Source organism: Triturus cristatus, chromosome 8, assembly GCF_964204655.1.
Source record: "Triturus cristatus chromosome 8, aTriCri1.1, whole genome shotgun sequence".
NCBI classification, from domain to species: domain Eukaryota; kingdom Metazoa; phylum Chordata; class Amphibia; order Caudata; family Salamandridae; genus Triturus; species Triturus cristatus.
Window position 1 is genome coordinate 1,256,049,957 of NC_140591.1, and position 19,636 is coordinate 1,256,069,592.

The 19,636-nt window shown below is 46.3% G+C and overlaps 1 protein-coding gene across 2 annotated transcripts in view; it reads left to right on the forward strand.

The window, feature by feature from the left end:
- The window catches only part of LOC146805677 (amine oxidase [flavin-containing] A-like), a 675,430-nt gene that overhangs the window by 329,630 nt on the left and 326,164 nt on the right, over positions 1–19,636 (forward strand). For both annotated transcript variants that reach the window (XM_085622952.1, XM_085622951.1), the window contains one exon: positions 10,265–10,369. In XM_085622952.1, the coding sequence (XP_085479078.1) occupies positions 10,265–10,369 (105 nt within the window). The remainder of the gene's footprint in view (positions 1–10,264; positions 10,370–19,636) is intronic.

Genomic DNA, 19,636 nt, shown 5'->3' on the forward strand with positions numbered 1-19,636 from the left:
ATATGCTTTTAGCAGAATTTTATAATCTGTTGTGGACCAGACAAGGGGATGAGTGGAAGGCAGGGAATACAAGACCAGGTCACATCGATTTTGAGGTAATGCTTTTAGGATTATGTAATGCACCTGAAGCTTTTCAGCAAATTATAAATGAGATATGTCAGGAATATTTTGATTTTTGATTTATTGGTTACTCTTTAGATGACACACCAACATACAGAATACATTTTATAGTGGCTATAGTGTTAAATCAATATTGCGACTTGCTAGAGTGCGATGTGAGTTACTATATGTATTGTTTCCTAGGACTATTGCAATGTATAAGTTCATGGTTCATAGCTTTCAAGATTGTTTCATGTATAAAAAACTAAAAAATATGTGGAATATCCTGGGATGCAACAATTTTCATAATAGTTGTATTACAGACTATTCTAGTTAGGGACAGCTTTCAGAATACACAATTACATTTGTATAGGAAGCTCAAGGCCAATAGCTGCCAGCAGTTAAATTACACCTTTTGTTCAGTTCCTGTCCTGTGTGAACCCAGTATGGCTCAGAAGTTCTCTATGGAGAATGACACAATTGCAGAAATGATATTACAAATATATGATGCAGTCCATGTAATTGCAGAACCTTATGTATTTTATAGAAACTTTTAACTGTGGAATAGACACGTGGTCACTTATGACAGTATCTTAAGGGTGGTATGATTAATTTTCTAACCAAAAAACACTTTTTTCAGGACTAATATGTAAACATCTCCTCCCCAGTATATTTTCAAGTAATGTCCAGCTTTCGAAGAAAAGGAGCGTGTCCCAATCAATCAATAATTTTTCTTTCCAAGAATAGTAATTTTTATTCCATAACTCATTCCATCCAAATAATCACTTGGGAGTCTTGCATTTCATTTCAATCCAAATGTTTATTCAATCAGTGTTATTCCTCGAAAGTAGTAAACTCAGCGCAGCCAACGTGTATCGTCCATGCGGATATCATCAGGGCTCTTGATCATGATTTGAGTCAGCAGACTCTATTCATTCTTCAATTTTGTCTGTGGTGCAGCACAATATATGGCCATGTGTGGCTTCCTGTTCCCTTAGATTTCGTGCTACAATCCCCCACATCTAGTCCGTAGAGACCTCCTGACCACTGCTCACCTCGTGTCCATCTGGTCGGTCTCTAGCAGATTGGCTGGAAACTCTATGCAATGGTCTGTGGTATAGACCTCTTTAATACCAAGTGCCTACAAGAGCACTAGAGTTACTTTGGGAGCTGTTACTGCCTCACTACTTACATATCGGGTCAATCTTAGCCTGCGCTTTTTTACTGTTCCCACCAAACATGGTGGAGAACTTTGACAATAGTGAGCTGTTGGACTTGGCCCTTCTGGCAAGTTCATCCCTAGAACTTTTTGCATTATCCTAGCCTTTTTCCTGTGTTGTACTAGTGGTTTTAGGCCTCTAGGCGCTTTCACACTGTGTCCCAGTGGAAAGCGCGTGCGCTCTATGTATGGTTTAGTGAGACTGACCTGCCCTCTAATAGGAATGCATGGGGGAATGTATGTGTCCCTGCTAGTTCCTGATGCTTGGGGAGTGCAGGGTCGAGTTTGATATGTGCAAACTCGTGAGAGTGAATGCTGCGCGATGATGTGTGCAGCGTCAATGTACCTAGTGTGGAAGTGCCACTTCTAGAAGTGGGCATTTCTGTGTGCAGTGTGAGATGAGTGCCTAGTCTGGCGATTGGCTGCCTGAGGTCATGTGACGGGCTAGGGAATCCCCAGAGTCAGGAGGAGTCACCCAGTGGTGAATGGGGAGATCAGCAGCCAGATGGGTGGGAGGAGTACACCTGGGACCTGAATAGGGCTGGGCTTTCCCCACACAATGCTGGCTCCGCCCCCTGTGGTGCGGCTGATGACCCTGGCCTGCTCTGTGAATAGGGAGAGGGGCTGAGCAAAACAAAGTGCTCAGGAACCAGTTGCATATGGTTCGCCCCTTCCCTGCACCTTTGAGGACAAAGGATTTGGTGTATAAAAGAGGGGCTGTGGCCCCATGAAAATGTTCTTGTGCTGACTCGAATCTACCAGGGGCGTGCTGCTGCTGGGGCCCAGGGGAAGGCTTGCCTCCCTGGGCCCTGCCCAGCCCCTGGATGCCTGATGGACTTTGTGGGGCCTTTTTGCTGTTTTCTTGATCTATCAAGGACTTTGTTTCTAGTGCCTGGTGAGCGCTAAGATCCTGATTGAACCACGAAGAAACTCTGCCTGACCAGAAGGACCTGGAAGAAGCTGAAGGAGGAGTAACTTTCCCTAACCTGGGGGATTGTCCTGCAGTTGGTGCCTTGCTGAGAAAGGAGAGGAAAAGACTAAGAGAGACTTTGAAATTTGTTTTTCAACAATCTCCAAGGGCTTGGAAGAAGAGTTTGCCCCCTGAACTGAGTCCCAGGACCATTGGACTCATCTGCCTTCCAAAACTGAGTTGCCTGGACAATTTTTGCTTGTTTCCCGCTGGATTTGGCCCCAGTACGACTCGTACCCCATCTGCCGCGAAGCCGTGTCTTTGCCGCCCGGCACGTGTGTCTACGCTGATCCAAAAGCGTTAGTACGCACCGTATTCCTCCCGGCCGCATCGCACCTAACCTTCCCCGCTGATTTGAGACGTACAACCCTGGCTGCCTAATCCTGTACGCCGGACCCAAGCTTCGCTGTCCCGCAGGTACGGTCTGTACGCTGCTAACGTACTGCACCGTGCTGTACTCAGAGCCGAGAAGCCGCATCACGCTGATCCTCCCCGTACGCTGTACGGCGCCGAGATGTGTCGCCGCCTATCCGCACCGAAGGTACGGCTCGAACGCCGAATGCCACGGACTCTGCAAGCTGATACGGGCCATCCGCACGTATCCCTGAAGGTCCCGTACCAACGCCGCGTCCCGACGCCGTGACCCGACCAGCATCTGAATACGCTGCCGAACTACGACCCGGACCCATCAACTTGTCCCGCACTGTCCGTCTCGGACCCCACGAACTTAAGGTACTTTGTTCTGTTCGCACCGCAGCGTGCATGTTACGGACCCCGGAGTCCGTACCGATAGTTTGACTCGTACTTTCCTTGTTTTTAATGCGGACGAGTCGCACATCCAGGTACGATCTGTACAAAGCCTGAAAAGAAGCAGAATTGACTAAAAGAAGCCTATTTTTGTATTTTAAGCCTTTTTACAAGAACATTGAACTGTAAAATAATACTGTGGTCATTTTATTCGTTATTCTGGTCTTGTGCTAAGCCTTATATAAAGAGAACTATTTTTGATACAACCTTGACTGGTGTCCATTTGTGGTGTGTCATTGTATTACTGTATGTGTTCACAAATGCTTAACCTATGACGCTCTGAGAATAGTCTTGACTGCTTGCGCCACACTACCTAAAGGGTGAGCAGGGGTTATTTGAAAGGGTGATCCCCTTACTCTGGCTTAGAATTGAGAGTCCCTGCTTGTCGCAAGTGCATACCTGTGCCAACTAGAGATTCCCAATTCTAACATTGGTGGTCAGCGGTGAGGATTTGAATTTGCATTTGTGATTCATGTACAGTGAGTGAGTGAACACCACGTAGTGAGTTCAGACCGATAACGCAACCACACAGTATTGATTTTTGTTTTTGCTGAAGAATCTCCTCGTTAAGAAAACATGCCTAGCTCAGTCAATGGAGGCAGGGCGTCCTCTATATTCTCTGGGGTTGATGACATAGATTGGGAGGAGAAGGCACTGATGAGGTGCACAAGTGAAGTCTTGAAAGGATACCTCTCAAAGTACAGAATTAACCAAACTGGATTGAAAAACAAGGAGCAGTATACCAAGGCGCTGAGGGCCTGGTGCGAATCCAAGTTCCCAGATAATGTGCTGGAGGTGATACCCCCAGAAGGTGCTTCTGAGCCTGGCAGAGGCCTGTCGCCAGAGGAGATGGCCGACAGGATTGCTGCAAGAGCACATGAAGTGGAGATGGCAAAGCTTCAAATGGAAATGGAAAGGGATTATTGTTCTAAGTTTGTTTTAAGTGTCATTTCTGTGGAAATATGTTTCTGGATTCACCAGTAGGGTGGGATCCAGTGGTGGCAGCAGATGTGTGTCCAGTGCATGTATTCCCATTCCCAGTTCCCGGGGTAATGGTACCTGTGTCACGTGGTGGTCAGGTTGAGAAATCAGGGGCGGTAGAAACTGTCTTACCAGTCTTGGGAGGGGTGGGGATGAATGTGTAATGCGCTGGATGAATGTGAACGTCCCATTCCCAGTTCCCGGAGTAATAGTACCTGTGTCACGTGGTGGTCAGGTTGAGAAATCAGGGGAGGTAGAAACTGTCTTACCAGTCTTGGGAGGGGTGGGGATGAATGTGTAATGCGCTGGATGAATGTGAACGTCCCATTCCCAGTTCCTGGAGTAATAGTACTTGTTTCACGTGGTGGTCAGGTTGAGAAATCAGGGGCGGTAGAAACTGTCTAACTAGTCTGGGGGGTGTGTGTGTGGATGAATGGTGTGAGTTCTCTGAAATAAGGAGCTTGCTGAATACTTTGGTGTGAGTTCTCTGAAATAAGGAGCTTGCTAGTTGATTGAGTGTGAGTTCTCTGGGATAGGGAACTTGCATTGGGGAGTGATTCCAAAAGGAGTGGCTGAGGTATCTTCCAGCCCAGCGTGGTGGAAGAGGTTCAGAGTAGCCCAGCTAGGTCTCGGTGTAGGGGCTCACGTCCTGTCTCTGCGGAGAAGGAGTGGGTGGGACTGCGTGTCTCCAGGTGCCCGAAACCCAGTCTCAGGGCCTGGATGGTTTCTTTAGGGAACATCAGGTCGGGGACCTAGGCTGTACCAATAGGTCATTTGAGTCGGATCTCCCAGTGTCTAGAGGACGTGGAGTGTCTGTAATCAGAGCTCCAGTAGTCCTGGTGTCTGGCGGTACCGCTCCAGTTGGGAGGGTGCGGAAGTCCAGAGGGAGGGGTGAGAGGGGGAGGGATTCCCCAGTGGGAAGCAGTAGGTCAGGGAGCAGCCGGGAGGGCTGAGTCGCCACTGAGTGACCGTGGTGTCACCACTTCTGTCCTGGGGGGTCTGCACGCACTGTCAGATGGACAGGAGGTAGTGAGATCAGCACCAGGCAGACTGTCACACGACCCATTAGTTATGTGTCACCCTCGTTAATTCCTGGTTCGCCAGGCATCTGACCAAAGGGTACGTCCCTCGGTTGGGGAGCCAGTAGTCGGTGTTTCCGGATCTGGACGTAAGGGCAGCTGTAGTCCTGAGGGCAGGGGAGGCTCATCTTGGGTGAAGAGACCCTGCTCTACAGTGGAAGGGGGTGCAGAGGGAGGGAGTCCTCGCCTCTGACCCCCGTGGATCCCAGGTGGTAGACCAGTTGGTGGAGAGAGGTCCTGAACTGGTGGGATAAGTTGTGTTCTGGTGGGTGCTTCCCTGGGAGGGTGCGGAACCCTAGAAGTAGAGGTAGGGTGGGGCATTCTTGCCCGTGACCTCTGGTCAGCCTGAGGGTGCGGACCCTAGGTTGAAGGATCAGTGGTAGTTTGGAACTACACTGAGAGGGAGAGTGGAGAATGGCTTGTGTGCCAGGGGTTACTACCCCCACTCTGGGTTTGGCAAGGACCAGTGGTGTCTGGGTGGCCTCTGGCCTGGTCCTGGCCATGGACAACTAGGTAGTACCAGTGGAGTAGCCTAGTTGGGCCTGAGTTTTTTTTTCGGTAGTTTTTTTTTAAAGATGGAACCATGTTGATTCAGAATGGCGTAGAACCGGAGGGTGTCCCTGCAGTGCGGGCCTGCGTTCGTGTCCTATCGCCCCAAGCAGGGAAGACCATCACGGTGGTGATTGGTCTACCCTGCGTTTTGGCTGGAAGGGGGTTGTGTTGGACTTGGCCCTTCTGTCAAGTTCACCCCTAGAACTTTTTGTATTATCCTAGCCTTTTTCCTGTGTTGTACTAGTGGTTTTAGGCCTCTAGGCGATTTCACACTGTGTCCCAGTGGAAAGCGCGTGCGCTCTATGTATGGTTTAGTGAGACTGACCTGCCCTCCCATAGGAATGCATGGGGGAATGTATGTGTCCCTGCTAGTTCCTGATGCGTGGGGAGTGCAGGATCGAGTTTGATATGTGCAAACTCGTGAGAGTGAATGCTGCGCGATGATGTGTGCGGCGTCAATGTACCTAGTGTGGAAGTGCCACTTCTAGAAGTGGGCATTTCTGTGTGCAGTGTGAGATGAGTGCCTAGTCTGGCGATTGGCTGCCTGAGGTCATGTGATGGGCTAGGGAATCCCCAGAGTCAGGAGGAGTCACCCAGTGGTGAATGGGGAGATCGGCAGCCAGATGGGTGGGAGGAGTACACCTGGGACCTGAATAGGGCTGGGCTTTCCTCACACAATGCTGGCTCCGCCCCCTGTGGTGCAGCTGATGACCCTGGCCTGCTCTGTGAATAGGGAGAGGGGCTGAGCAAAACAAAGTGCTCAGGAACCAGTTGCATCTGGTTCGCCCCTCCCTGCACCTTTGAGGACAAAGGATTTGGTGTATAAAAGAGGGGCTGTGACCCCATGAAAATGTTCTTGCGCTGACTCGAATCTACCAGGGGCGTGCTGCTGCTGGGGCCCAGGGGAAGGCTTGCCTCCCTGGGCCCTGCCCAGCCCCTGGATGCCTGATGGACTTTGTGGGGCCTTTTTGCTGTTTTCTTGATCTATCAAGGACTTTGTTTCTAGCGCCTGGTGAGCGCTGAGATCCTGATTGAACCACGAAGAAACTCTGCCTGACCAGAAGGACCTGGAAGAAGCTGAAGGAGGAGTAACTTTCCCTAACCTGGGGATTGGCCTGCAGTTGGTGCCTTGCTGAGAAAGGAGAGGAAAAGACCAAGAGAGACTTTGCACTTTGTTTTTCAACAATCTCCAAGGGCTTGGAAGAAGAGCTTGCCCCCTGAACTGAGTCCCAGGACCATTGGACTCATCTGCCTTCCAAAACTGAGTTGCCTGGACAATATTTGCTTGTTTCCCGCTGGATTTGGCCCCAGTACGACTCGTACCCCATCCGCCGCGAAGCCGTGTCTTTGCCGCCCAGCACCGTGTGTCTACGCTGATCCAAAAGCGTTAGTACGCACCGTATTCCTCCTGGCCGCATCGCACCTAACCTTCCCCGCCGATTCGAGACGTACAACCCTGGCTGCCTAATCCTGTACGCCGGACCCAAGCTTCACTGTCCCGCAGGTACGGTCCGTACGCTGCTAACGTACTGCCACGTGCCGTACTCAGAGCCGAGAAGCCGCATCACGCTGATCCTCCCCGTACGCTATACGGCGCCGAGAAGTGTCGCTGCCTATCTGCACCGAAGGTACGGCTCGAACGCCGAACAGCACAGCCTCTGCAAGTTGATACGGGCCATCCGCACGTATCCCTGAAGGTCCCGTACCAATGCCGCGTCCCGACGCCGCGACCCGACCAGCATCTGAATACGCTGCCGAACTACGACCTGGACCCATCAATTTGTCCCGCACTGTCCGTCGCAGACCCCTTGAACTTAAGGTACTTTGTTCTGTTCGCACCGCAGCGTGCATGTTACGGACCCCGGAGTCCGCACCGATTGTTTGACTCGTACTTTCCTTGTTTTTAATGCGGACGAGTCGCACACCCAGGTACGAACCGTACAAAGCCTGAAAAGAAGCAGAATTGACTAAAAGAAGCCTATTTTTGTATTTTAAGCCTTTTTACAAGAACATTGAACTGTAAAATAATACTGTGGTCATTTTATTCGTTATTCTGGTCTTGTGCTAAGCCTTATATAAAGAGAACTATTTTTGATACAACCTTGACTGGTGTCCATTTGTGGTGTGTCATTGTATTACTGTATGTGTTCACAAATGCTTAACCTAGGACGCTCTGAGAATAGTCTTCACTGCTTGCGCCACACTACCTAAAGGGTGAGCAGGGGTTATTTGAAAGGGTTATCCCCTTACTCTGACTTAGAATTGAGAGTCCCTGCTTGTCGCAAGTGCATACCTATGCCAACTAGAGATTCCCAATTCTAACATAAGCACTTGGTATTAAAGAGGTCTACACCACAGACCGTTGCATAGACTTTCCAGTCCTTGGGGCTCCAAGGACAGAGTTTATTGTCTGGCCTTTCTACATATGAGAGGAAGATTTTATCTTGACTTCCTTGCTTAAAAGAGTGACGAGCCTTGAAAAAGTCGTCATTACGACGAAACACGTGTTGGCTATGTTTTCAACGATTGACCTGCGTGTTAACAAATTTTGGATGTGAATGCTTGAAATTTAAAGTTGGATCTGCATGACTGGCAGATCGGAATTACTATACATGTGTAGTGCTCTAGATTGTTTTGTTATTTGTATACATGCAAAAGTTGCTTTTTCATATATTAATTTACACTATTGAGGTGGCATAGCGATGATACATTTGAGCAGACTGTACTCTCTGTATCCTATATATCTACCTCAGACTTGACAGATGTGCTAGCCTTATGTTATGTTATGTTACGTTAAGTTATGTTATATGATTATGTCATGTTATATTATGTTATGTTATGTTATGTTATGTTATGTTACAGCATATTTATAAACCTCACATATACCAAAATGTTTCATGGTGGTAGCGAAACACAGAGGCACAGGAGACTGAAATTTTTACCGTATGCCTGTCTGAAAAGCCAGGATTTTAACAGAGACCTAAAGCTTGTATAGGAGGTCATCCCTCTGATGTTAGAGGGAAGAGAATTCCAAAGACCAGGAGGAAGTACGACAAATCTGGTTCCACCCAATCTCTTCCTGTTGAATTTAAGGACTTTCAAAATATTTCGAAGCGCAGACCCAAGATTGTGTTTTGGAATATAATTCCGAATTGCTGAGATTACAAAAGCTAAGCATTTACTATGTCATGATTTAAAAATGATACACCCAGTTTTGAAAAGGGTTCTCTGCGGAGCCAATGTAATTTTTCCAGCACGCTTTTGGTGTGGCAAAATCTAGGCTGATGCCAGACCAATATAGCTGCCTGGTTTTGGACCAGCTGGAGCCTCCTACTCAAATCTATGAGAAGGCCCAAATAGAGATGTAGCATGGTCAATTCAGTGCATGACAAGGGAAGTAATGATCTGAATGAAGAGCTCGATGGAAAAGTATTTCCTCATTTTTTTATTTTTCGAAGTTGAAAAAAACAGGAAAAAGTCAATGTGTCTATCTGGGGCTTCAGTAAAAGGTCTTCATCGTCTATAATCCCAATCGTGTGTGAAACATAGATCTTCCATGGACTGCACTACACATAGGAAGCTCAGCTGCAGTTGAGCGTAGAAACAAAAGTGACTAGAAAACCACGCAAACATTTAATTCTACTATTAAGAGCCCAGCCTTGTGAAGAATCGTGGTTTGAAAAGAACAAGATTCACTGGAGCCTTAAGATGATAAGATGGATAAATGTTGAAATCAATAACCGCAGAGCTCTGAATGTGATAGTGTTGTGAGTACTGCAATGAAGAAATACTATATACTCTGCCATGGTGAAATTGGAACTGAGGTAATTGCTGAATTTCTTAATATGTTATTTTTTTCAAATGTCATATGAATCAAGAGTATGCTGTAGTCTAGACCCTCTGATTTAATGTTTTCTATCATCACTTGTATACTGTGACCACCTGACCTGCCACTGTATCATCATGTGCTCACAAACAGCTATCTATTACAAGTTAAGGGTGGCAGCACCCAATAGTGCATGATCAACTATGAAAGAAGCATAAGTGGCTAGAATCAGGGCAATGATAGTGTGTCCCATCAGGTCTTTGTGGTTGTTGCTTCAGTCAATCAATCAATCAATCAATCATAGCATTTGTAAAGCGCACTACATACCCGTGAGGGTCTCAAGGCGCTGGGAGGGGGGGGAGGGGGAAGCTGCTACTATTCAAAGTGCCAGGTCTTGAGAAGTCTCCTGAAGGTAAGTAGTTTCTTGCACTGTTCTGTGTGGACCTATCCCTTCGTAATGGCAGAGATGATGATTCCTACAATGGCATGCTAAGTGTTGTATGCCTGCATGTTATCAAATACTGTTAAAAGTTGGAATAAACTGATCTCAAATTGTTCATCAATTTATAGAGATATAAGGAAGAGCATTGAAGCAGAGCTTTCATGGCATGCTTACTGCTGTGTGTGAAAAAATGATTCACTCTAACAAATAACCATGCTGCAAAGTGAAATTATTTATTTTCCTAATTACATAGGGCACATATAACTATGTTTTTTATTCTTGCTTTCAGGGAAAGTCATATGCATTCCATGGTGCATTCCCTCCTGTGTGGAACCCATTGGCAGTTTTGGATTATAACCACTTATGGAGGACCATAGAGGAAAAGGGAAAAGAGGTACAGTGTTAAAATAAAATTCATGCATTGGATAATAAATCACAGTCTTCAGTCATTTATTTGGTGGTTTTGTTGAGTGTAAAATTAGGCAAGGTCATATACATCAAAGTATTGAGAGGCTTAGTTGGCTGTTTTACAAATAAAAGCTGACCCGATGATCTGCTATAAAAGGGATTCTCCATTTGCAATTAGTACATTCATTTGCATTGCATATTTAGATGGTGGCAATAAAACATTATATACACTGTTAGGCATAACAGTCACATGAGCAATCTTTGAAAATTCACATCCCCTGTTAATACAGTAGTTGAGCCTCAATATGAAGGGGTACACATCAAGTAGCATATTTCTACAAATTATCCTAAGGGTTTGGGTTATTAAATTATGTAGGGGTTTAGGTGAGTAAAAGTCATGAATGCAGTAGTGAAGAATGACGACTCTCTGATTAATATGCAGAGCAAATCTTGATTTCATTAAAGACACATGGAGGCTAACATTATGCAATGGCTTTTATTAGCTGCCAAACATGCAGCCCTTTAAAGAATGTTCATAAGTAATAAAACATTAGAATGTTCAGAAAACACTACAAATATCCAGTGCACGATCTCATCTTCCTCTTTAAGCTGCGATTACACAAATGATGAGCATTCTCGAAGAATTCTGTTCTAGGCATTATTGTCAGAAGAAAAGATAAAAAACACAAAGTCTTTGTTGAAACCGGAGAATCCCCATTGAATACAACAGGCACCCAAAGCTAAAACAGCACCCAGCCGCCCCTACGCCGCTGCGGGTGTACTTTGGGTGCTAACTCGGATCCCCCTTTGCCCTGAACCTAACAGCAGGAGCTTTGCTCCCACAACCTAGTGGCCTGCTTGTGAGCTGCCACCAACCGGAGGCCCCCTATCCCCCATTGGATAACATTGGGCCTCAGCACTCTGCACCTGACCGCCCTAGTGCCGCTGAGGGGGTTCCAAGAGTGCATCCCTGACCCTGGGGGAACCCTGGTTCTTAGCCCAGAATACTAACTCCAACAACCAAGTACTTACGTGTTAACCAATAACCACATTTTCTCCATAGGAATACACTGACTGTTTCTTTTTCCTTGAAAATTGTTCCAAGTATGGAGTTGGTTTGTATGAGAACTTGAAAAACTGCAAATAACTAAAAACGACTTTACTTACCTTTTCTCTAGGATATGTCCCAGTGTGATATCTAGGCATATCACACTGAAAAGAAAAAGTAATCTGTAAAGTAATCTAACAGTTTCTTCTAACCCTGTAACAAAGACATTTTCATTCAGCTTGCTTGTATTGTTCAACCTGCCTTGAAATGTACCATTTACACTTACCTGTGCCAGGCTTGCTTGGTTCTAGAAAATAAATATAAGTAAATATTATTTTGTATACAAACAAATTGGTCTGAGTTCATTCTTTGAGTGTGTGACATCATTTGCTGCCTGAGTGTGTACAACAAATGCTTAACAATACCCTCTGATAAAGCCTTATAGCTCGCCCACACTACCACAAATAGAGAGTAAGGTGCTATCTACTTTTACCTCTGCCTACCTTTGGTGTTCCACTGGAATCTGTGCACACTATACCTCATTTTGGTAAAGTATATACAGAGCCAGCTTCCTACACCATGCAGCGAGTATTTGACTCTTGTGAGTCAGGAGAAACTCTTCCAAACATAGATCAGGTACATTCAACAAGGATAATGAATCTAAAAAGCATGTGAGGTAGTAACTCTAAGGAGAGCATCAGCTAAGTGGAAAGGGAACATCATTGCTAGGCTGGAAAATCTAGAAAATAAACAAAAAGGACTATTACTGTGGAGAATATTGTGGCAAAGCAGCATTCTCAAAGACTTATAAACCTCCCCTAAATAACAATGTGTTTCCCTATTTTATTTTTAATTCATAGAAATGCCGTACTATACCCCATACGCTAATCGAGTCATGTTCTCTGATAGTCATGAAAAATTCCATGTTTGACTGAATTTCAACTTTGGACTCAGAACACCAGAGTTAAAGTTTCTCAACTACATCGTCTGAACCCTAAAAGGACATTTCTTCCGGTGTCACGCGCTCATTTTATAGTGCAAGGGACAATTAAAAAAAAAAGAAAAGAAAATATTACGTACACTAAAAACCATTCCTAAGGTAGTAGGAGGCGCAGTATGAATGCATGCACAGGGGAGTGGGGGTGGGGGGGAGCTGCTGCATATTCATTGCAAAAGGGGGAGCCTGGCCCGGGGAGAGAGGAAGAGGGAGGTAGCCCGTGAAGGGATTCCGGCTAAGGAGGAAGAGGGTGCTCGATCTCAGAAGGGATGGACTGCGAGAAGGGATCCCAGGGTGGAAGGCATCCCGGTCATGGAGGAATGCTTCGTGGCCGAGGAGGGAGGGCCCTTCTGTAGTGCATAGAGTGGGAGGGAGTGCATTGGGTAAGGGTGCCCGGTGAGGGAGAGAGCTGCGGGGCGGGTCGATTAAGCCAGGCACTGGCCTACACCGGAGCGGCTGCCCCCGAAGATGGGGCCTGTTGCAGGGGCACAACCATGTGCAGCAGTCAGCAAGGGTCAGCGATCCCTGTATCCTGCTTTGTTCTATTAATGACTGTTTCTGGGCAGGGCTCTGGCCTGGTCATCAACCCCTCTATGCCCCACATGCGACATACTAGCGTTCAGTCAGTGTCAGTGGCTGATTGTTGTGCAAACCTGAGGAGAGTGTAGTCCTGCAAAACGCAATCTGGCTCCCAGGCTTTGTTTATATTTACCGGCAAAGAAGGAATTTTACAAGACAACCAATTAGACAAATCAAAAGCAATAGGAAGAGTCAAAGCTCACAAAGTACATACAACAGATCATCCTGACAGTGCAAGCGCTGTCTAGGCTTGACCTAAAAACTAAACAGAGCAAGGTCTGTATGGAAATGGGGTGGGGAGCTACACAGTGCATAAGCTATACAAGCACCTAGGCCGCCTACCTCTGCACATCACGGCTCTATGCCCAGCGCTACAGCGCCTAGCATGCTGAAGCTCATCTTCACCTGAAGGTGTACCACGTGTGGCTCTCTGCCATCACCAAAAATCATTGCTGGTAGTCCAGCCTCCTGCTCATGCTTCTCGCACTCACCATTTCCTCTCTACACACCGCTTTTCAGCCTTACTGCCGCATTCAATAAGCCTCAATGGTTCCTCAGCTGACTTTCATGATTTAGGTTGCCCAACTTTTCCAACTCTTCTCTACAGCTCTCCAGGCTTCCCTGCTGGGTGGCGGTGGCAGAGTGGTAGCAGCAGGGCACACATGAGAGCAGCAGGTAAGACGAACAGACCCCTCATCACTTGGCCCTTCAATTGGACTCCTCCTTCCTTCTCCCTTCTCCCACAATGCAAACTGACTGCAGGAACACATAGCTGTTCAGTCCAACTGACTGAAACACACTGTCTCTAGCACTACCAAGGAAGTATAAATCAACACTTGCCATTAACACTAAGTGAAACCAGGTAGTCACTGTACTACATCTTCTACATTCACTCGATCTCTCTATCTTTTAATTTTGTTGCATTAATGCATCAAGTCCTCATCCCATTATTATCTAAAAAGCTGATTAAAAGCTGTACTCCTTTAAAAACTGTCCACTCAACTGCAGAAGGCCTGATGACAGTGCCGGTGTTCAAGATCATCATCATAGGGTTCTGATCATATGCAGAATTTGGAACTGACCATGCAGTGCACTTCCTACTGAAGTAAGTTCTGAACCAACCCTTTAAGCACACATGAAGTGGTTGAAGACACATCTGTGTTACCCTGCCTGTCATAATATGGCAATAAGTATGTGGTGTGGAGGTTAAGGCTTTTGAATGCATGTTTATAGCTCAGAAATAGAAAAGCTATTTCTAAGTGTTCTGAAGCCTTGTCAAAAGTAATCTCATTTCTAAAGATAGCTGTGCCAATATTATACCTCAGAATTGAGTATAGCAAGTATTAGCTGCCCATTCAACTCTGGATAGGGGAAAAAGATGGCACTACATCTACAGACTGTAGTCAGTGGACATTCCCAAAGTACCCACTGAGGTTGAGTATCGTCAGGTGTTAAAAAGTAGGCTAGCGGGGATAAGTGTTGGGTCAGGTAGTAAATATGCATATTGGGGAGTTGAAGACCACCCGCTTTAGTGTCCGCATGTAGCCGCACAGATTTTAGTTGGCGTTTTCTGCCAACTTAAATCTCGTGAAGTATTCGTTTAGGGATTGGAAGGGGTAACATGCCAAAAACATACTTGAATTATGGTGTTGTAACCATTTTGATCATCTGCATTCTACCCCAAATGGAGATCTGCAACCCTGACCATCATTTAAAATGTGGGTCCTTCTTACATCTCAGGGGTTGGAGATTGTCAAGAACCGTGCCCTCAAGGCCTCTGTTAAGTAGGACTCCTAGATATTTTAATCCTGAACACTTCCACGAAAGGACATAAGAACCAAGTGTAAGGTCATAGTCAAGGGGAGTGCTTCACTTTTTGTCCAATTTATTTTATATCTGAGAAAAATGATATGTATCAATCAAGGAAATAAGATGGGGGATAGAAGAAATAAGATGGGGATAGAGGATCCTGGGTAACTCAGGGTTAACAATATAGCATCAGCATATAGCGGAATTTTGCATTTGCCTGCAGGGGTGTCAATGACTCGTATAGGAGGGTAGTGACAAACAGCAGCTGCCAAGGGTTCAAAGGCTAACAGATACAGCAGGGGAAACAGGGGGCAACCCATCTTGTGCCTCGGTGTATCTGAAATGTCTGCGAGTCATGGCCGCCACAGTCAATGTGCACAGCAGTTGTGGTGTAGAGCCACTGCACCTTCTGCAAAAAGGAGTGGCCCATCCCATCTCTGCCTATTATGCAGAATAAATAACCCGATTCAAAGCAGTCAAAGGCTTTTCCTGCAATCAGTTAGAGCAGTTTTTCTTAAGGGTCTTTTCGGACATTCCAAATGATGATTGTGAATAAGCGCATATGGTTGCAGGAATAGCAGCCAGATAAAAACCCAACCTTATCTTATCAAATTTAGCTTGGAACCTTTCTTCTCCGGGAGCTTTATTGTTGGACAAGGAGGTCATAGCCTCCGAGATCGCATGTTCAGTTATCTCTCCTCAAGGAGTTGCTGACCCTCTTCAGACAGTGTGGGCAGGTGAAGGTTCGAGAAAAAGGATCGTTTTTTAAGGAGATTAGTTGGCACATCTAATATATAAAGGATGACCAGGAAGTCCGCAACAGTATTGACAATTTCCACAGGGTGGGTGGCCAATCTCTGAGAGAGGTCCCATACGGCAGGGATAGCAGAACTAGCTTCCTGATGGCATAATTGTGCAGCTGATAGTCTACCCACCTTTTCCCTCATTCACAATGGCAACAGTTGAGGTGAAGAAGGGCATGTACAGCTTGTGCCATTAATTACATGTTCAAGTCATATATCGCTTGTTCCAAACAACATAGAATGTCTGGTGTTGGATGACATGTATAACTCTAAAAAAGAGTGTGAATCTCAGTCTCCAGCTAAGCTTGGGCCTCCTGGGTATGCTTTTTGTAGTCACGTAGTCCCACATGAGGCCCCCCTTGTAGAGTAGCCTTCCTAGCAGCCTACAGAACCTGCACAAAGACTTCCTTGTCACACAAAGATTGGCGTAGGTGAACCGTTAGGTCCCGTTTATCCTCTGGCCTCCGAAAGTGGGAGAGGTTGAGTCGCCAGCGCTTTGAGGTAGGGTTGCGTCCAATGTCTAGTTGAAAGACTATCAGGGTGTGATCCGAGAGTCCCCCAACCTCTATTGCACACCTGTGATGGAAGGCTAAAGAAGCATGGTTCACATCAAAAAAGAATTTTCTAGAAGAGGTGCCATATATGCACAATAGAAAGGTGTAATCCTTATCTCGGTGGTGTGTTAGGTGCCATGTGTCATGTAGATTATGGTCCTGTATTACGTCCAGTCGTACTGCCCCATCTCTAGACTTAGGCCTCTCCAGGTGTTCTGATCTGTCAAGAAGAGGGTCTAACGCTAAGTTCCAGTCACCTTCCATAATGTGCTTAGTGCTACCAAATTCTGTTAGGAGTCTTGAGATAGATGATAAAAAAGACGCCCTATCTTGATAGGGAGAACTAAGGATCAGAACCTGGTACAATGTTTTGAACTTCTTCTATGAAATAATTAATAATATCGCTGCGACATATGCAGTAAAATCATTTATGAGAAAACTGTGCATGGTGGGGGCAAGAGTTATAGTTACCTTAAGACATCAGATAAAACTATAACTGCTGAATTTCCTTGGTTTTCTGTCTATAAATTCTGAGCCTAACTACAACGTCCCTGTGACATAGCGACCAATACGGTTCCAATCCATCTTTTTTATAATAGTGTGTGGGACAGATTTGTGAAATAGGATAGCAACTCCACACTTACTCAGAGAGACGTAAGCACCTGAGAGAGCAGGGATCGCAGTAGGAGTAGAAAGAAAACTACTGCCCACCCAGTCTCTTTAGGATTTGCCTGATCGAGGGTGGAGAAGTGCATTTCCTGTAACAGGGCTATGTCAGGGAATTTTGATGCAAGGTATTTGGGTGTCTTTTGACAATTATTGTAATGGGTGACACCATTGACATTGAGAGAGATGAGACAATGGTGTTTGGAGCCCTAGGGAAAGGCCATGGGTCCAATATGGAGAGGTGGGAAAGAGGCAGTGAGTTGTGGTGTCATGGTAGACAGTATTCACGTGGGTAAAATAAGGGGGTAATGTGAAGTACTGGGTAGGGAAAGTACTATCTCAGTAGATTATGAAATATTATGAAAAGGTAAAAATAAAGCCTACTATATACAGACAAGCTTCCATTCCCAAACCTCCCCCTGCCTGGCACCCCCCAAGCGCAATTGTTAAACCTAGTAAAGTATAAAGTCTCAGCATAGTTGGTTACATAAAGAAATACCACAGCATGTAGGTATTAGATTTGGGGGTCTCTAGTTGGCAATGGTTTGCACCTTTGTCCAAATAGGGACCCTTGCGTCTAGTCAGGGTAAGGGGCTAAACTCCTAAAATAACACCTGCTCACCCCCTTGGTAGCTTGTCACAAGCAGGCAGGGTAATCTCAGAGGCAGTGTGTAAAGCATTTGTGAACACATACTGTAATACAGTGAAAACTCTACAAATGGAAACCACACAGGTCTAGAAAAATAAATTATTTTTAATAGACTTAACACAAGACCAACAACAAAAATCCACAATACTGTAATCAAAAATAGACCGAAAAATGGTAGGCAATAGCTTAGTTCACTTTAGATTGTAAATGTGACACTTTACTCTCAAAGTACCTGGGATGCATAACGCAAAACAAGCAAAAGGGTCGCAGGGAAGGTGATGTGCCTTTCGTTACACGCAGGGGAGTGGATGCGTCGGTTCCTTACTGCTGCGCAGGGGAGTTGAGGCTCACTTCCTTACTGTGTGGGGAGTTGACGTGCCCATTTCTTGCGATCCGGTGCAATGCGACAAAGTGGCATCTTGGTTACGATGCGACAACGTAGATGCGATGCATGCACGCCTGACGGCTGTGCAGTGACCCGGTGATCTTCTGAGCCACCACAGTCCCTACAACACGCTTCTCCGGTGATGCGACGGCGACCTCTGTGGCGGCGGCATGCTTCTCGGGTGATGCGACACGCTTCGGCGATGCGATGGTGACAGCGGCAGCGGCGGCACGCTTACTTGCCGATGCGACGGCAACTGCTGCGGCGGCAATACTCTTCTTCTTCGTTGAGTCACGCTTCAAGCTCCCAGCGACACGCAGTCTCTCAGAAGGCCCAGCACAACAGCAGGCACTTCAATTCCCAGCAAGGGAATTCAGGGGGGAGCTGGGGGTGAAGTCTTGTATCCCTGAGACTTCAGGCAGGAGGCAAGCACAGTTCAAGCCCTTGGAGATTCATCCTCAAGATGAGGAAAGCACACTCAGTCCTTTTTCTCCTTTCTTTGGCAATGAAGCAACCACTGCAGGTCAATCCCCAAACACACAGCACAGTGGAAGTCTCCTCCTTCAGCTTCCTGGTTCTTCTCCTCAGCAACGGTTCGTCTTGATTCCCAGAGGTAATCTAATGTTCTGGGGTCTGGGTCCCCCTTTTTATACACACAAATCCTTTGTCTCTGGAGGCAGAAAGTGTCTGTACCTAGTCCAAACCAGTTCTGGGTGCATTCTGCCAGTGCACAACTTCTTCCTTTTTCAGTGTGGTCCAGGGTTATCAGAGGCACTACAGGAGGTGGATCCAGCATTGTGGAAGGCAGGCACAGCCCTATTCAGACCCAGGTGCTACTTCTCCCACCACTCCCAATGCAGAAAGGTCTATTCAGCCTAGTGCTGATTCACTCTGTCTCCTGGAGCCACCCCAGCCCCTGTCACTCACAAACCAGACATGGAATACACAAACCTAGCAGTGGCAGGCGGGATGGTTAGGCAAGAAAATACCTACTTTCTAAAAGTGGTATTTTCAAACACAGAATGTTAAAACCAACTTCACTGAAGGATGCATTTTATCATTCTGAGTTCAGGCATACTAAATTCATTTTTCTACCATGTTCCCTGGGTCAGTTAGAATTATTAGATGTTATAATCAAACTGCCCATTCTGGGGACAGGTAACCTTGCAATAGTGAAAAACGAAAATGGCTGTAATTCACTACCAGGACATGCCACACACATCGGGGCATGTCCTACCTTTCACATACAATGTACCCTGCCCTTGGGCTTACCTTAGGGGTGGCTAACATGTAGAAAAGGGAAGGTTTGGGGACTGGCATGTGGGTGCACTTACCAAGTCAACGTGGCAGCGCTAGACTGCAAACAGGCTCTGCAATGGCATGCCTGAACCACAGGTTACAAGCTGCTCCGGTGGGTGGCACAATCAGTGCTGCAGGCCCACCAGCAGCATTTGATTTACAAGCCCTAGGCACACGGTGCACTGTAGTAGGGTCTGACAAGTAAACCAAACAAGCCAATCATGGAGTCCCTAATGCATTACAACAATTTACCATAGGGAGCACTTGCACTGTGGCACTGAATAGCAGTGGCACAGTGCCCAAAGCATCTAGACCAGCAAAACATATAGCAAAAACACAGGAGGCAACAGCAAAAAATGGAAGGGAGACCCACGCCAATGGTTCCAGGTCTAACAGTAGGTAAAATGCAAGGCCTGAGGCAGCAGGAGTATGCTTTCATTGGAAGGGAGCACCCTATAATAGTT